General features: G+C 44.4%; 1 protein-coding gene across 6 annotated transcripts in view; it reads right to left on the reverse strand.

Moving 5' to 3' along the window:
- The window catches only part of XPNPEP1 (X-prolyl aminopeptidase 1), a 51898-nt gene that overhangs the window by 33081 nt on the left and 308 nt on the right, over positions 1–18509 (reverse strand). For 4 of the 6 annotated variants that reach the window (XM_070780805.1, XM_070780804.1, XM_070780809.1 and 1 more), the window contains exons 2-3: positions 12121–12209; positions 6769–6893 (exon numbers count right to left, since the gene is read on the reverse strand). In XM_070780805.1, the coding sequence (XP_070636906.1) occupies positions 6769–6893; positions 12121–12209 (214 nt within the window). Of the gene's footprint in view, positions 1–6768; positions 6894–12120; positions 12210–17002; positions 18224–18509 lie in introns of those variants that run through there. The other 2 variants (XM_070780806.1, XM_070780807.1) reach the window with 2 other exon arrangements.

Consider the following 18509-nt stretch of genomic DNA (forward strand, 5'->3'; position numbering starts at 1 on the left):
CTGGCTGGGTAAACCTTAAGGTTCAATTTTTCATCTGTAAGGCAGGGATGATAAAAACACCCATGTGGGAGGGTTGAGGTGTAACATAAAGAAACTAGCACATGCTAAGCTTTTGATAAACTACAGCACTTATTACTACCAGATGATGACCTAGACCCTATGGGAAACATAAGAAAATATCTTCTCAGAGTGGACAGTCCAGCAAACAAAATAAGACAGGTGTCAGTGAAACATCAGCCCTAATAATCAGCACATGAATTATGCTGCATATGCAGTATGGTATCTGCTATAGTTTCAAACTCAGATGTGCTCTGAATCCTTCAGGCCAAGCTCAGAGGTTAGACCTGGCCCACCACAGACAGGTGAGGAGAAGCAGGAAGGTAACACAGGGAGGGAGAAAGTTCAAGAAGGCCCAGAAGCAGAGGTTTGTGGCAGGACAGTGAACGATTAGCCTGACTGCTGAGGCAGAACGTTCTAGGGAGTGGCAGCAGAGATTCCGGGAAAGGCAGGCTGAAGACAATGGTCAAGGACCTCAAACACCACACTTAGAGGCTTGAACTTTCTCCTGCAAGTTCTAGATAGAGAACAAAAGTTCAAGAGTGGGTAGTGACGTGACCAGAGCTGGGTTTTAAGAAGAGTGAGCAACATGGACACATGCAGACTGAACAGGGCAAGCAAGGCAATGGCTGGGTGCCATGGTAAGCATGACTCAAGTTACGTGAGCCTGTGCGGGGTGACATCTGTGCCCCCCACTGGCCCTTCACCTCCATAAGCCATAAGCCTGGCACAATGCCTCAGATATATGAGGCTTTCAAAAAAAATGAAACCGAAAGACTAAATGGCTGTGTGTGCACAGGAAGTCCCCGAGTTCAGACTGTGAACAGAGATGAGAACCACCAAACTCCAAACACTGAGGTAACATCCCGTCCTCAGTATTTTCGTCTCTTTTAAATGAAACCAAGAGATGGGGAAACAGTGGAAACAGTGTCAGACTTTATTTTTGGGGGGCTCCAAAATCACTGCAGATGGTGACTGCAGCCATGAAATTAAAAGACACTTACTCCTTGGAAGGAAAGTTATGACCAACCTAGATAGCATATTGAAAAGCAGAGACATTACTTTGCCAACAAAGGTCCATCTAAGCAAGGCTATGGTTTTTCCTGTGGTCATGTATGGATGTGAGAGTTGGACTGTGAAGAAAGCTGAGTGCCGAAGAATTGATGCTTTTGAACTGTGGTGTTGGAGAAGACTCTTGAGAGTCCCTTGGACTGCAAGGAGATCCAACCAGTCCATTCTGAAGGAGATCAGCCCTGGGATTTCTTTGGAGGGAATGATGCTGAATCTGAAACTCCAGTACTTTGGCCACCTCATGTGAAGAGTTGACTCATTGGAAAAGACTCTGATGCTGGGAGGGACTGGGGGCAGGAGGAGAAGGGGACGACAGAGGATGAGATGGCTGGATGGCATCACTGACTCGATGGACTCTGAGTGAGTCTGAGTGAACTCTGGGAGTTGGTGGACAGGGAGGCCTGGAGTGCTGCGATTCATGGGGTCGCAAAGAGTCGGACACGACTGAGTGACTGAACTGAACTGACTGAACTGAAGTCAAGGTAACAGGAAAAACACTGGATAGCAGTCCAAAGAGTCAAAGATACCCTTTCCCTACTGTACAGTCACTGAAAATGGTTGGTTTCCCATCTAGGACTTCATTTCCCAGACCCCCTTGCAGCTAGGTGGGGTCCCGTGACTGGTTCTCACCAATGCAGATTGGTTGGGAAGTGCTGTCTGGGTCAGGGCAATGCAAGACGGATGTGCCCTGTCCATACTACTCCCCTTCCGCCAGCTGGAATGGTGGCATCATAGGATGGAAAATGCCTGGATCCCTGAATCACCCCTCTTTCTAGTGGAAGAAAGTCACCCACCAACCAGGAGCACCCACTCTGGACTGCCAAAGGAACGAAATAAGGCTCTATATACAGCACCGAGTCACTGCAACTTTGAGATGTGTTCCCACAGCAAACATTACTCCAATTAAGACAGTGGCTGAAATCACTGTGGGATAAAAATCACTACCTCCACCCCAGGAGAGAGCCTATTTAAGAAATAAAAAACAGGAAGCCAACTCCGGGAGGAATGGGAGTAGAATCCAAAGAGTCTAGGAAAATCTGATTCATGTCTTCCAGAAGGAGGAACCATAAACACAGCCAAAAACTCAAGTTGGCGGAGTCAGCCCTGCCAGAACGTGATCTTTTGACTAAGCTGTGCCCAAAAGCAGAATGAGGGGCCTTACAGAAGGAGGGGATGAAGAGTTCAGATTTCTCAAAGGTGGTGCCAGGGCAGTTCTGGCCCCAACCAATGATTCTCCTGGTTTGGGGCCAGCGGTGCCCACAAATCCCAGCATTTGACTTCGACAGTACAAGAAGATTACAAGAGAAAAAGGACACAGCCTTGCTGTAAAAGTCCCTCAGGGCCCAAACTCATTAACACCAAAACCCTTGTTCTGAATTTAAAAGAAAAAACCCTTAGAGTTGCAGAGGACAGAGAAGAGCAGACCCCTGGAGCGCCCAGACCTTGCACAATCATGCATTTGGGATGCATATTCTCTCCAGCAACAGTGTGTGGGTGTCTGCATTTCTGGTTTGGAAAGTACACAAAGGACAGAATTCAAGATTCTTCTTCCTTTCTCCAACACCCTCCCTCCCTGACCCAGAGGAGAAATCCCATCAGCCCAGAATCCAGCCTGAAAGGAAACAGCCGGGGACAAGAGCCCCAGAGAACAGCAGCCCCTCTATTACTGAGGAGGCTGCTGCGGCAGGTCACAAGCAAAGCCAGCCCTCCTTCCTGGCCTCAAAGTCCTGGCGCGGACCCAGGCCCCACTTCACAGTCATCCCAGCTTTGCCCTTCCTCTTCACGGACCCGAAACAAGAACGTGGGTCTTCTCATTTCTTTCTGTGGATGGCACCACAAACCCTCCCAGTCTCCGAACTTCCCCATTCCCTCATTCATCTGCCTGCAAGGTTCGTGCTCAGTCTATCTGCTGCTGCTGCTGCTAAGTCGCTTCAGTCACGTCCGACTCTGTGCGACCCCATAGACGGCAGCCCACCAGGCTCCCCCGTCCCTGGGATTCTCCAGGCAAGAACACTGGAGTGGGTTGCCATTGCCTTCTCCGAGTCTATCCACTGCTTCTCCTCTAAATCCTTCCCTTATTCGCTGCTCCTAAGGACAGCACCAAAGTCCAGGACCTCTGCACCCTCACTCCAGGATCCCGCAATGACCTCCAAATAGGGCTCTCAGTTCCCAGTGTCTCCCTTCTCCAATCTACACTGAACACTGCTCCCACTGACTGATCGCATCACCCTCTTGTCCAAAGACCCACAGTGGGTCCCCGCTACCTTTAAATAGGAATGTGAACATGATGCAATTCCATCATGCAGCCTTCCTTACCCTGCCAGCTTCAAATATTCTCTCTGACCAATGAGCTCAGTCTGCACTTTACCTAAATCTGTGCTGACCATTACAGTAGCCCCCAGACACATGTGGCTACCAAGCACCTGAAATGTGGCTAATGTGACTGAGAAACTAAATGTTTAATTTTATTTCATTTCAATTAACTTAAATTTTAAAACTGATGCTCAAGACTCTATTATTATAAATTTTTTTAACTATGTTTGGAAAAACTTTGGCACCTAAGTCCACTTTTCAACTGTAGATCTTATGAAATCTAAATACAGATCAAATATTTCCAATGAACAGTCTACACTCTACACTTAAGTTGAGATGTTCTGTAATAAAGTAGATACCGGAATTTAAGCCCTAGTGTAAAAAAACGAATGTAAATTATATCATTGATGATTTTTATACTGATGATGTGATGAAATGACAATATGTTAGACATACTGGGGTAAAAAAATTGTTTCACTGTTTCTTTTTCCTTTTTTCCACCATAAATATTAGAATTGCTAAACTACATACATGCCTCACATATTTCTATTGGACTGACTGGGTTCTTCCCTATGAGATTTACTAGTTGAACTTTGTGTTATATTTGTGACAGGGGCTATCTACTCTTTAAGGGAACATTTCCCTTCATTCATCGCTATAATAGTAATAATAGCAACAAATATAAAGAGACTTATTAGGTGACAGATACACTTTAAGCATTTATATCTTTTAACTCATTTAATCCTAGTAACAGCCCTATGAGATAGGTATGTCACTATCCCTTTTTTGCTGATAGGGAAACTGAGACCCAGAGAGTTTAACTACCACTTAGGAATTTGAGGTAACTAACTTGAGATCAAGCAGCTAGTTAAGTGACACATCTGGCACCAGAACCCAGACAGTTTCTAGAGCCCATACACATACCAATATGCCAACTGCTGGCCCTCTACTTAGCCAGTACCCAATACTTAGCCCTGTTATGGCAGTCAGGAAACATGCATCAGACACACAAAACATAGCTTCTCCTGCCTGGCAAGGCGGATGGCTAGGCTACAGCAATAGAAATGATAGTCAAAGATTATAAAAGAAAAATGGGGGGCGGGTGTGGTGAAAGAGAAGAGGACAGCAAGAGTCCAAGAATATAAGTTTATGAGCCTAAACAGTAACTTCTGCAGTGAAAAATCACAGCTAATATCAAGCAAGCTTAACTTTCTGTTTTCAGGACATTTTTCCACGATTAGAGATTCAGCTTTCTTATCCATGGAGGGGCCATCCAATTCTGAAATTCCAGACCCATTATAGGAGATGAAACACTAAGCGGAAGCCTGGAACATCACCTGGGGTTTGGCCAGTGTCGCTGCCATTCCCAAAGTTGAATAAGAAATTACTTTGGGCCTATTTGTTGTTATTTAGTCACTAAGTGGTGTCCGGCTCTTTGCGACCCTATGGACTGTAGCCTGCCAGGCTCCTCTGTCCGTAAACAGGCAGATTTTATCCTAACTTTAGGCAAAAGAAAACTGAAACACCAACATCACAAAGTTTCCATACACTCTTAAGTGGAAAAAATCTTCAAAGGTTGAAGCAAGTAATACTAACAGGTCACATCTTTCCATACAATGAGGCCTCACCTGGAGGTGAAGGTTCACAAATAAAGCAAAGCTATTAGGAGTTTGGCTGGGGCTCCATGACAGCTTGTGAGACTCTGAAAGGACAGACCCGATTTCAGACAACAGTGTGCGAGGCTGTGAGGGTTAATATTAGGTGGCCTTGACTGGGTGAAGGGATTCCCAGATAGCAAGCTGGTAAAACATTATTTCTGGGTGTGTCTGTGAGGTTGTTTCTGGAAAAGATTAACATTTGAGTTGGCAGACCCAATAAAGATCACCCTCAGATATACAGGGGCAGCATCCAATCCGTTGAGAGTCTAAAAAGAACAAAAAGGAGCAGAAAGGGCAAATTTGCTCTCTCCTGTTTGAGATGAGACATCCATCTTTTCCTGCTCTCAGACTTCAGCATTCCTGGTTCTCAGGCCTTTGATGTGAAAACATCCCTGGTACCCTCTGCAAGCTGAAGAACCAGGAAAGCCAGAGGTGTAACTCCAGTTCAAACCGAAGCCTGAGAACCAAGGGAGCTGATGTTGTGTGAGCCACTGCTCAAAATATCATAATCTCTCTCTCTTTTCTCTCCCTCTCTCCCCATATGCATGTGTTTGGTTCTGTCTCTCTGGAGAACCTTACTGATACAGGGACTTACGGAAGACCCTATACCAACTGCTACCTGATGTGCTCCACCATCCCACCCAATACTGAGATAGGACAGTTACAGTCATATCAGTCCAGGGCAACTGCCTGATGCTTAAAAGGCAAGAGAATGAAAAACACCACTGATGAATCCGGCAGAGAATCCATGTGACCTGAAGCCCAAGTCCAAAGGCTGAACTCTGGGACAGACAGGAAGCAGGTAAGGGCCCATCAGAAGTACCCAGGCAGGGGAAGAAGAAAGGAGTTCCCTGAGGATAAGGCCAAGGTCTGTCCTTCTTAAATGGTGGATGCCCGCCTCCTCTGCTACCTACACTCCTAAGGCCCGACTTGTGCTAGCTCTGCTACCTACTCACGTTCAGTCCTCAGTCAAGACGAAAGATGAAACTCTGAATCCTGTTCATCTAAACAACAGAGGCGAATGGAAGAATTCCATTACCAAACCCCCACCCTAAATCCCACGTCTCTCTCTATCTCCCCACTGCCTACTAAACTTAACATTAATGTACCCGGCCACCACGTCTTCCCACATCCAACAACTCCCTGTCCTGCTTGATCTTCTGCTTCTACACTTAACACCTGCTCTCCCACCTCCTCCTTCAACCTTTCAACCACTTTCACTTGCCAGATTCTCCTCTTCAGCGGCCTCTCCTCTTTACATACTATTCTCCCCTTTCTCTCCCCTCTTCAAGGAGCAAGTTCGAACCCATTATTGTATAGAAACTGCTACTGAAGATCAACAGACAAAGGAATTCCCTGGAACATGGAGTCCCCTACTCCACTCTGAGATGACTGGAAATTCCACAGACATTTAAATCTGGAAAATGCTGAGTATTTCATCTGCTTCTTAGAGTTACACAGTGCACCCTAGTATATCAAAGGCTCTGAGAAATCCTATGGTTAAGAAACTGTTCAAATGGACACAGTTCCCTGTGCCGAGCCCTGGAGGACACACTTAAGATGTGGTTTGACAACTAGAATCCTAGAGTACAAACACGCTGAGGGGGGAAAGGAGGAAACCAAAGGAGGGGTTGATGAATCCCATCACCAGCCCATCTCCACTCAGTACCTGATGGGCGTCTCCCGACGGGATGATGTAGGCCTGGATTGGTTCCGTCACATACTCCAAGTTCCTCATGGCTTGTCTCAGCTGCCGAAGCAGCTCTGAAGTTATCTTTGGAGCCATTCTGATGTCTGCAACAACAGGAAGAGTTTGTTCCAAAACCAGTCAGACTGCCCCCACGTAACTCAATGACCAGCCGAGTTCCAGAGAGGTACGTGGTATAAAAACTGATGATCTACACTGAAACGCCATGATCCTCCAAAGTCCATAGTCTACCCTGGAGTTCACTGTTGGTGCTGCACATTCTATGGGTCTTGACAAATGTATAGTGACGTGTACCTATCACTATGATTTAAGAGTTTAATAGTTTTCATTGCCCTAAAATCCTCTCTGCTCAGCCTATTCATCCTTCCTTTCTCTCCTCCAATCCCTTGGTGTGACTAATCTTTTTACTGCCTTCATAGTTTTGCCATCTCCAGGAAGTCACACTGTTGTAATCATACAGTATAAAGCCTTTTCAGATTGGCTTCTTTCACTTAGCAATGTGGATTTAAGGTTCCTCCATGTCTTTTCATGACTTAATAGTTCATCTCTTTTTATTGCTGACTATTATTCCATTGTCTGGATGTGCCACAGCTTATTAATATTTATCCATTCACAAACTGGAGGACATCTTGGTTGTTCCCAAGTTTTGGCAATTTTGAATAAAGCTGCTATAAACATCCATGTTGCAGGTTTTTGTATGGATGTAAGTTTTCAGTTCCTTCGGCTAAATACCAAGGAGCATGACTGCTGGATCATATGGTAAGAGGATATTTGGTTTGTAAGAAACTACCAAATGTCTGCTAATGTGGCTGTACCATTTTGCATTGTCACCGTTAATAAATTCACTGGTCCACATCCTAGGCAGCATTTGGTGTTTTCAGACTTTGGGATTTTACCAACCAATTTTTCAAACAAACAAAAAATACTTGGCTTAACCAAAAACATCCTAATGCACCATCCTGTAAATAACGGAGAGTTATATTGAGGCCATTGTACTACAGGTTATCTTTAAGAATTTATACCCTGAGCTTCCCTGGTGATCTAGTGGTTAAGAATCCACTTGCCAATGCAGGAGACATGAATTCGAGCCCTGGTTGCAGAGGCTCCCACACGCTGCAGATCAGCTAAGCCTGCCTGTGTGCCACAACTACTGGGCTATTGCTCTGGTGCCTGGAAGCCACAACAACTGAGCCCATATGCTGCAACCACTGAAGCTCACACGCCCTAGAGCCGATGCTCTGCAACAAGAGAAACCACTGCTATGAGAAGCCCACGCACTGCAATGAAGAGCAGCCCTCTCCTGCTGTAGCTAGACAAAGCCCAAGTGCAGCAAGGAAGACTCAGCACAGCCAAAAATAAAATAAATCAATAAATCTGCCAAAAAAAGTGTATACTCTGACTCATTGTAGCTTATAGTCTGCTAGGTATGGATCTCTTTTTTTATTTTGGTTCTTTTTCTTTAACAGTTTTATCTGGTGCTTCTCCATCACCACCACCACCTTGGGCTATAAAAGCCTCAGTCTCTATGGTTATCTCCAATAGATTCCCCTACAGGGTATAATACTAATCTTGGGACTCACTGGGAAAGTGCCCCATCTTATTCATAATCTGCAAGGGCAGCTTCAGTTACTGGCCTTAGGGCTCCCACTCAGAAGTTTCCAAAAGACAGAAGTTTCCAAAAGAGAGAGACACCAGAAACAGTCCTGTTCATGAATCAAGCATGTCCATGATCCCTGCATTACAGTTCCTTCTGAATACTTTTCAGAGGGACATCCTTTCCTTTTGTCTGTCCTACTGAGCCTATAATTTCTTATGTACATAAAAAAGAGGGATCAGAAGTATCTAATGACCTAAACTTATATATTAATACCTCCACTGGGTTCAAAATAAAACCTATTGTGACTTCACAAGCTTGCTAGCATCCGAAAACTTTATTATGATGTCTTTCGGGGTTTCAAAATAAATTTGTGCTTCTGAATCATATTTCTGAGCAATTTAATATTTTTAAAAGTCAAGCTAAAACGTAGACATCCTTTGGAACAGTTCCAACCTTGGTGGCACATGAGAGCTACCTAGGGAGGAGTACAGCCTGAGCATCTGGAATTTTAGAAAGCAACTATATGATAGAAACCAGTGTATTTTCTTTTGACATCATTAATTTCCTCTGTTCTTCCAAATAGAAGAATGTGACTTCTATTTGGACACATCCTGATTTAAGGATTTTGCTGGCACTGACTAGGTGTTTATTGAGCTGACTGTAGTACGGATCAATAGTATCAGTTACTGACTTCATCAGTAAAGTCAACAGACCCAATGGCAAGCACAAAATCTTCAGTTATAGGTGGCACTAGTGGGAAAGAACCTGTCTGCCAATGCAGGAAACATAAGAGACATGAATTCAATCCCTGGGTCAAGAAGATCCCCTGGGGGAATGGCAACCCACTCCAGTGTTTATGCCTGGAGAATCCCACAGACAGAGGAGTCTGGCTATAGTCCATAGGGTCACAAAGAGTCCAACACGACTGACATGACTTAGCACGGCAAGCACACACTGAAAACCATCAAAGGCAAGATGGAGCCGGTCAAGGACATCTCTGCTTCCTGGTCAACACAGCCTGCTTCCTCAGCACGCACTCTGACCTTCATCACCATCTCTCGCCTCATCAATGCATTCCTCCTCCAGACTGGCCTCCCTCAGGATCACCAGCATCCTTAGTTTCACTCCACTACAGGGGCATCTTCACTCTTTCCTCCACAATGCCCCCTGCCACCCTCACCACTATTAACATCTCCCCTGAGCCTGCCTTCCTCATCCTTCGTGCCCCTCACATTTGGTCAGTGTCCTCGGTCTGATGCAGACATGTCTTTGTCACCTGTATGAGACTCAATGCAAAGATTCCCAATACCACAGCCAGAAGATAGGATGGCTGTGGCTGAGGCAACAAATGGGCTGTGGCCATGGAGGCAGCTATCATGGAGATGGACACAATGAGAAAAGGTGGCTGCAGGACAGCAGGCCTTACAAGTGAGTGAACGGGTGAGCAGCTAGAGTTGCGGAGGAGACAAAGCAGGTATAATCACGAGACCCAACCACTGCGCAGGCAGCTGAAATGACAGTCAGGATGGATGAAACGAAAACCATGGCTGTGATCCTCATAGGCTAGTTTTTATGAGGATTAAATGGACTGCCATGTGGAAAGCATTTAGAAGCAGTGCCTGGCACATAGTAAATGTTGTGTTTGCAATTACTAGAGGTAGATACACAATTAACTACAGTAACTATGAAAGCAATATGAAAAATGGTGAGAAATGGTGGCTATATTGCTTCTCCTTAAGGCGGGGGCCATGTCATCTTCATCCCTGAATCCATGTATCTAGCCCAGCATCTCATACACGCATAAGCTCACTCGAAGATGGCTGAATGAGTGTCACAGCTCTGTGCCTATCTTTTCAGACTCAACATAACAGCGATGAATCTTCTGTGAAAAAAAGCTAGGATCCTAGAAGATGCCGTATTTTAGCATCTGCTCATTCCACATCCCATTACTTTTCAGAAACGTTAGAAGCAGCCAAGAGCTAATCAGGGTGTGCAGAGACGTGGGGAGCCAAGAACAACAAACCTAGTGCATGATGTAAAATTAGCGCATACATTGCCAGGTATTTTTAAATCATGCTCTAAAAAGAATGACTCATTTGAAAGTCTCTTGCATATGTGGATCTGCTTTTAGAAATAAGTTCCTAAGCCTTCAACCTTTATCACAAACAAAAGACTTTTCGCTGCTTGGAATTACATGAAGAGCACCCCCTATTTACCTCACTGGGTGGCTAGAAGAATTTAACATGACAGCCTGTGTGTAAGCACCATACACGGCAACGGATACGCTGTAGAAGCTCAAGAAATATTACTTCAATCTGAATCTGAAGCACCAGCTGGGATTCCTACACATCTTGTTACGAGAATAGAAGGGGCTGGTTTACTCCAATTTCGGCATCTTAGCATTTTCACAGATGCCAAGCTGCTCCTCCAGCACCCAGAGCTTTAGAGTTTGTTGCTCTGTCCCACTGCTGAGGAAGGGCCAAGAACTTTACATACATTAGTGGTTAATCCTCATAATAATCCCTGCCCAGGGAGGTTCAACTCTTCCCATTTTACAGATAAATAAACAGAAGTCAAATACTTGATGACCCAAGTCAAGTGGGTCATCAGGATAAGGACCCAAGGATTCAAATACCAAGCCCATGCACTGATACATCATCTTATCTAGAGAACATAACAGAGGCAGCTCTCTTAAAGCAACTCTAAAACCAAAGGAGTCAAAACAAGTGGGCTCCAGTTTCCAGCTGGAATTTACAACCTCAGACAACTGAAGCTCCCTGAAGCTCTATTTCTTCATACGTAATAAAAAGAGAGAGAAATTCTCACCAAACTCTAAATCCAATGGTTCTATCACTTTTCCCTTTCCTACTTCCTCTTCTTCTCATTCCTTCCTCTCCTTCCTCCAACATGGCCCAAAATGTGTTGGATACAGCTACATTTTTAAAGAAAAAGGACCTAAAACTGCATATAGTTACAGCATTGATCTTCCAAAGAGAAATCAGTTATAGTTTCTAATGTGCTTCGTGGGATTGATCTTTTTCAGTAAACTACAAGGTAACACTGTAGTTCTCCTGGGTAGTCCAAAGAAAAGGGACTGGAAATATAGAAATATACCACTTTTTTTTGGAATTTGGGTTTCTGGCAACCCAACAATATAACTAATCAGTTCTGGGAAGAGGATATGGTTCCAGAAATTTTTCCCCAGAGGATTTTCCTGAATGCCTGTTCAATTTATAAAGCACAGTAATGCATTATAAACTTATTTCATAGTCTTAAGATGAAAACTGAAAGCCAATCTCTAAGGATGTCAATAAATTATATTAGAAATTAGAAAAATCAGACTAGAACTTTTTCAATAACAACCTATCTCTACCACTACCACCACCATCACCACCATGCCAAGAACAATGAATTCAAAAACCATCTCTCTCTACTTTCTACTGAAAAAAGTAACATATATATGTGTATACATACACACACACACACACACACACACACATACATATACATAAAATACATACATACACACAATAAGCAACAACTCAGGAAGCCAAAAGACAAAATGGTTTTTAATTTCTGGGCATACATCCCCTCAGCCCTAGTCATGATCAATTATTAATCGCTTACCCTCCCTTCTCTCTCAACTTGGTGCTGAAGTAGAGGAATCTAAAATCCTTCTGAGATGTTACATCTAAAGTAAGAGGCAAAATTATTACCTGTTTCCACACCTGGGTCTCCAGAGTATGTCAACTCGTTAGGTTCAATTATTCTTAAATTTTTCAGCTGAAAATCCTGGTAATTTGCCCTAAGGAAGAGAAAGAATAGGCTATTGCAGACTTTGACCTCAGTAAACGTGGCAAGGTTTAGTCAGAGAGGAACATCAACTTGACTAAGCAATTTTCCTTTATGAGATGGAAAATCTCTCACCCCAATATCAGTGATGAAATAAGTAAGTTTCAGATAAAACATCACCATGGCAGGTAAATCTCAATCTCAGTCTCTAATTCATGAATTTTCTTCCACTATAAGCAGATCCTAAATTCATACAGAAATGCAAATAATCCAAAATAACCAAAACAATCATGAAAAAGAACAAAGTTGAAGGATTCAGCCCTTCCTGATTTCAAAATTAATAAAACTACAGTTATCAAGACAGTGTGGTACTGGCATAAAGATAGCCTTATGTATCAATGAGGGCTTCCCTGGTGGCTCAGTGGTAAAGAATATGCCTGCCAATATAGGAGACATGGGTTCAACAGACATGGGTTCAACCACTGGGTCAGGAAGATCCCCTGGAGAAGGAAATAGCAACCCACCACAGTATTCTTGCCTGGGAAATCCCACGGACAGAGGAACCTGGCAGGTGGTTACAGTCCATGGGATCACAAACGAGTTGGACACAACTTAGCGACTAAACAACAACAACCAGATCCACCTCCTAAGAATCTGTATGCAGGTCAAGAAACAACAATTCGAACGAGACAGGGAACAATGGACTGGTTCAAAATTGGGAAAGGAGTATTTCAAGGCTGTATACTGTAACCCTGCTTATTTAACGTACATGCAGAGTACATCATAGGAAATGCTGGGCTAGATGAATCAAGCTGGAATCAATAGTGCCAGGAGAAATATCAACAACCTCAGATATGTAGATGATACCACTCTAACGGCAGAAAGCAGAGAACTAAAGAGCCTCTTGATGAGGGTGAAACAGGAGAGTGAAAAAACTGGCTTAAAACTCAACATTCCAAAAACGAAGATCACGGCATCTGATCCCACTGCTTCATAGCAAAAGTTTGGGTGGGGTCGGATGGGGAGGGGCGTGTGCGGAATGCAAACAGTGGCAGACTTTTATTTTCTTGGGCTCCAAAACACTGCTGATGGTGACTATAACCACAAAATTAAAAGAGACTTGCTCTTTGGAAGAAAAGCTATGACAAACCTAGACAGCATATTAAAAAGCAGAGACATCACTTTGCCGACAAAAGTTCGTATAGTCAAAGCTATGGTTTCTCCCGTAGTCATGTATGGATGTGAGAGCTGGACCATAAAGAAGGTGAGTGCCAAAGAACTGATGTTTCTGAACTGTTGTGCTGAAGACGACTCTTGAGAGTCAGAGTCCCTTGGACTGCAAGGAAATCAAACCAGTCAATCCTAAAGGAAAACAACCCTGAATATTCATTGAAAGGACCGATGCTGAAGCTGAAGATCCACTACTTTGGCCACCTGATGCAAACAGCTGACTCACTGGAAAAGACTCTGATGCTGGGAAAGACTGAGGGGAAGAGGAATAGGGGGCAACAGAGAATGAGATGATTGGAAGGTATCACCAACTCAACGGACATGAGTTTGAGTAAACTCTGGGAGATGGCGAAGGACAGGGAAGCTGTCCCCCATGGAGTTGCAAAGAGGAGGACACGACTTAGGGACTGAGCAACAACAACAACATCTAATGGAGAAAAATACAGTCTCTTCAACAAATGATGATGGGACAAATGGATATCCACATGTAAAAGAAGGAAGCTGAACTTCCACCTTCACACCATATACAAAAATTAACTCAAAATGGATCACAGACATAAATGTTTTCTTAGAAGAAAACATAGACATAAATCTGCCTGACTTTGAATTAGGCAATGATTTCTTAGATATGACATCAAAAGCATATGCAGCAAAAGAAAAACAGACAGGACTTCATTAAAGACTTTAATGCTTCAAAGGATACCATGAAGAAAGTGAAAAGACAACCCATAAAATAAAATATTTGCAACTCAAATATATGATAAGATTCTGGTATCCAGAGTATATGAAGAACTACTATAGGGACTTCCCTGGTGGTCCAGTGGTTAAGCAACCACCTGCCAATACAGGGCACAGGGGTTCAGTCCCTGGTCTGGGAAGATCCCACAAGCCAAGGGGCAACTAACCCCATGAGCCGCAACTACTAAAGCCCACATGCCCTAGAGCCTGAAATGAGAAGCCGCTAAAATGAGAAGCCCATGCACTGAACTAGAAAGCAGCCTCCACTCACCACAACTAGAGAAGGCGGCACCCAGCAACAAAGACCCAGCACAGCCAAAAATAAATAAAACTTTTTTTAAAAAGGACTATTACAACTCAACAATAAAAAGAAAAATATTAAAACTTTTAAATGGTCAAAGACTCCAAATAGACATCTCTCCTAAGAAGATAGAGAAGTGGCCAATAATCAACATGAGATTTTCAGCATCATTATTCATAAAGGAAATGCAAATGAAAACCACAATGAGATACCACTTCACACCCCCTAGGAAGATTATAATGAAAAAAAAAAAAAAAAGACAGTAACAAGTATGGGCAAGGACATGGCAAAATTGGAACAACCAGAAATTCACTGGTGGGAATGTAAAATAGTACAGTAGCTTTGGAAAACAGTCCAGCATTCCTCAAAAGATTAAATACAGTCTTAGCCTATGACCCAGCAATTTCACTCCTAGGTACATACCAAAGGAAACTGAAAACACAAGTCCACCTAAAAACTTAACAACAAAGTTCACAGAAGCATTATTCATGATATTCAAAAAGTAGAAACAACCCAAACATCCATCAGTTGATGGATAAATAAAAGTGGTCTAAACATATAATGGAATATTATTTGGCAATAAAAAGGAATAATTACTGATATATGCTGCTGCTGCTGCTAAGTCACGTCAGTCGTGTCCGACTCTGTGTGACCCCATACACAGCAGCCCACCAGGCTTCCCCGTCCTTGGGATTCTCCAGGCAAGAACACTGGAGTGGGTTGCCATTTCCTTCTCCAATGCATGAAAGTGAAAAGTGAAAGTGAAGTTGCTCAGTCGTGTCCAACTCAGTGATCCCATGGACTGCAGCCTACCAGGCTCCTCCATCCATGGAAGTTTCCAGGCAAGAGTACTGGAGTGGGTCACCAGTGCCTTCTCCAACTGATATATGCTGTAGTAATCAGTAGTAATCCAACATAGTAAAGCTGGAAAACATTTTATGCTAAGTGAAAAAAGCCAAAGACGATCATATATTGTATGATTTCATATGCAGTGTCCAAAAGAAACAAATCCATAGAGAGAGAGTAGGCAGTGGTTGCTTAGACGTAGGATGGAGCTGGAAATAAGGAGTGACTGCACTGTGTACAGGGCTTCTTCCAGGGAGGATTAAAATGTCCTAAAAACTGATCATGGTGATGGTTGTACAACTCTGGGAATATTCTCAAAACCACTGAATTGTACTTTTTAATAGGTAAATTGTGTGGTACATGAATTATATCTCAATAAAGTTGTTATAATATTTTACAAAGTAAAAAACCTCTTTTCCTTGGACAGAAAACAAGTCACATTCTTACCTGATTTCCCTTGACTTCATATACACATTTAAAAGACGGTGAGCCAAGGAAGTCAATTTCTCTACATACTCAACTGATTGGTTCACACACAGGACAAGAGAGCTGGAGGGAAACTATTCAAAAGTAGCCCTATTATTCACTTTACATGAGACGAAACAACTCGCCACAAGCCATAAACATTAGGAGCTGCAAAGACAAGACGAGAAATCAGTCTGACAGGTGATGTTCCCAGAGAACTTGAGTTCAAGCACTCTCTGTCAGCATCACCAACTCCATATTCCTGTAAGGATCAAAGGAGCCACAAAGCAGCTAAACATTAAAACAATCATGCTCCTGTCATATCCTGGTCTCTGCAGAGTCCAAAATCCATCCACCCTTCACTAACTTGGACAGACACATTCTCAGGCTCTCGGAGCAAGGTTATCATTAAATATTAGAGCTAGAATATACCTGAGGGATGATCCAACTCAGCTCCCACCTCTAGAAAGAAACTGAGAAACAGAGATCAACAAATTGCTCAAGGCCTCAGAGCTATCTGATGAAACAGCTAGTCTAGAACTAGAGTCTAGGCCTCCCAAGGTTCACTTCAGTGCTCTTCTCCTGCCCAGGACTTCTTCAGCCTGTGGCTGTTGTTTAGTCACTATCGTGTCTGACTCTTGCAATCTCATGGACTGCAGCCTGCCAGGCTCCTTTGTTCATGGGATTTCCCAGGCAAGAATACTGGAGCAGGCTGCCATTTCCTTCTCCAGGGGATCTTACCCACCCAGGGATCGAACCCATGTCTCCTGCTGGGCAGGAGATTCTTTACCACTGACCCACCTGGGAAGCCCCTTCTCCAGCCAACACGTTCTCGATGTCATGATGTGCCATTAGATGAGTAAGAGGAAAGAAGCATGCAGAGAACTTCCTATTCAATCTATTTATAAGATGGTTATGGCACATTTTTCTCCCTCTCTCTTTTTAAAGAAATCCCAGCAGTGTTATTACCCTCCCCATGCCCCCAGCCTAGGATGAGAATCACACATGTATATCACTCAGGATGGGGCAAAACAAGGACCAAGATGCTCAGTCATGTCCTGTAAGGTGAGACAAGGGTAGAATGGAACAGATTCTAGGGTGAAGTGGGCAATGTTATTTTTGCCTACCCAGAATCCAACCCTCCCTCTTTTGGTCAGAGCACCTTGGTTTTCCTTCTGAAAATGTCTCTTCTCCACTTTCAGCCCACAGCGTTGGAAGAGTCTCACCTGTTCACCCACCAAGTTCTGGGATCCAGGCCCGCTCAATCCATCCTTCCAAACCAGCGAAGGACAAAGGATCAATCCATCCTTCCAAACCAGTGATGAACACAGGATCAAATCGGTCCAGTGAGGATCAGATTTGGAATTTCTGCTCCAACCGTTAGGTAAAAAGACCCTATTTCTGCTGGGGCTGTCAGACTACAATTGTCATAATCTGCCAAAGGAGAAAGTCTGCCTGACAATGAAGCCAACACTAAAGAAATCAGAGCCAAGAAGTACAAGAGAGAAACCAAGGCTGAAGCTGGTGTGGTTACCTGGACTCAGCTACACTAGAAGCTGGCTCAACCCCTTAACTAAGTCAATTTGAGTTCAGTTTCCATCATCTAAACCGAGTCATGTTTACAGTGATAGCACTCAAGTTCTGCCATTAGGGGAAATACATGGGGCAAATGGCCCCCTTCTCTCAGCTCTCAGTGGCCTCCTGTGTGAGGTAAAGAGGCTCTCTCAGTTATGCCTAAAAACCCTTCTATCCCTAAAATGTTGTGAGTCTATGAAACCAGCAAAGACCAACTTGGTCCTCAAAGGCTACTTCTCAGCCTAGGGCCCTAACTCAGGATCCACTTGTCTGAACCCACCTCCAGCACTTAACACACAGGCAGCTCCTTCCCTGTGCAGGTTAGCCACACATCAGACATCCTTTCACAGGGTGGGCAGGTTCTCTACTCATCTCTAACACGCTGTGGCAAGGCCAAGTTCAACTCAAGGTCGGCTTGGGATCCCTCCACTCACAAACACAAGCACAAGCCTTGGTCTGTGTTCAGCAAGTGAGTCTGCCCAGGCTGCGAAGCCTATTCATTCAAGTTTCAGCTGGTTAGAGGATGGCAATCCTGTGGATTGCCAGGGTGCTTGGCTTCTGACCTTTGTGACCCTCAACTTATCTCTCCCCCATTTTGTTAGCAGCCTCCTCCCATTTTGTTAGCTGCTCTGATAAGTATTCCCTGGGTATAGGGGAAGCACAGGCTGCAACCTGTTAATGTGAGACCAGGGGATTATCCTTCTCACCTCCCTGAATCCAGGGAGAACCCAGGGCAGGTTACCGGTGGGACTTCCCTGGAGATTATGCCCAAGTATTATTCCCTAGCCTCTGAAAACACTTGGGTGGGGAAGGGCCCGCGGTTGCCTATCCTTGTGGCGGTGACAGATCAGTAAGGCGAACTGCAGGTGTCATACTGTCAGGGTTGTAATTTGAGGATTAGATTACCAGGGTAGAGGGGCGAGGGCAGGGATCGCCCGCCTTCCCGAACCCCGAGAAGAGCCAGTAGGGGTCAACTTCCTGCCAGAGCGGGCCTTCTCACCCGGCCGGGGAAGGGGCTGCGATGGCCACCGCCCCCTCGGGCCGATAGCCGCAGCTCCGCACACACACACGTCCGGGGACCTGGCTCGGGCTGCCTGGGGGTGCCCGCGACCGCTGGAAACCAACCGGAACTTGCCCGGCTGCATAGTTCCCTCCCCT

This window comes from Bos indicus, chromosome 26 (genome assembly GCF_029378745.1).
Source record: "Bos indicus isolate NIAB-ARS_2022 breed Sahiwal x Tharparkar chromosome 26, NIAB-ARS_B.indTharparkar_mat_pri_1.0, whole genome shotgun sequence".
NCBI classification, from domain to species: Eukaryota; Metazoa; Chordata; class Mammalia; order Artiodactyla; family Bovidae; genus Bos; species Bos indicus.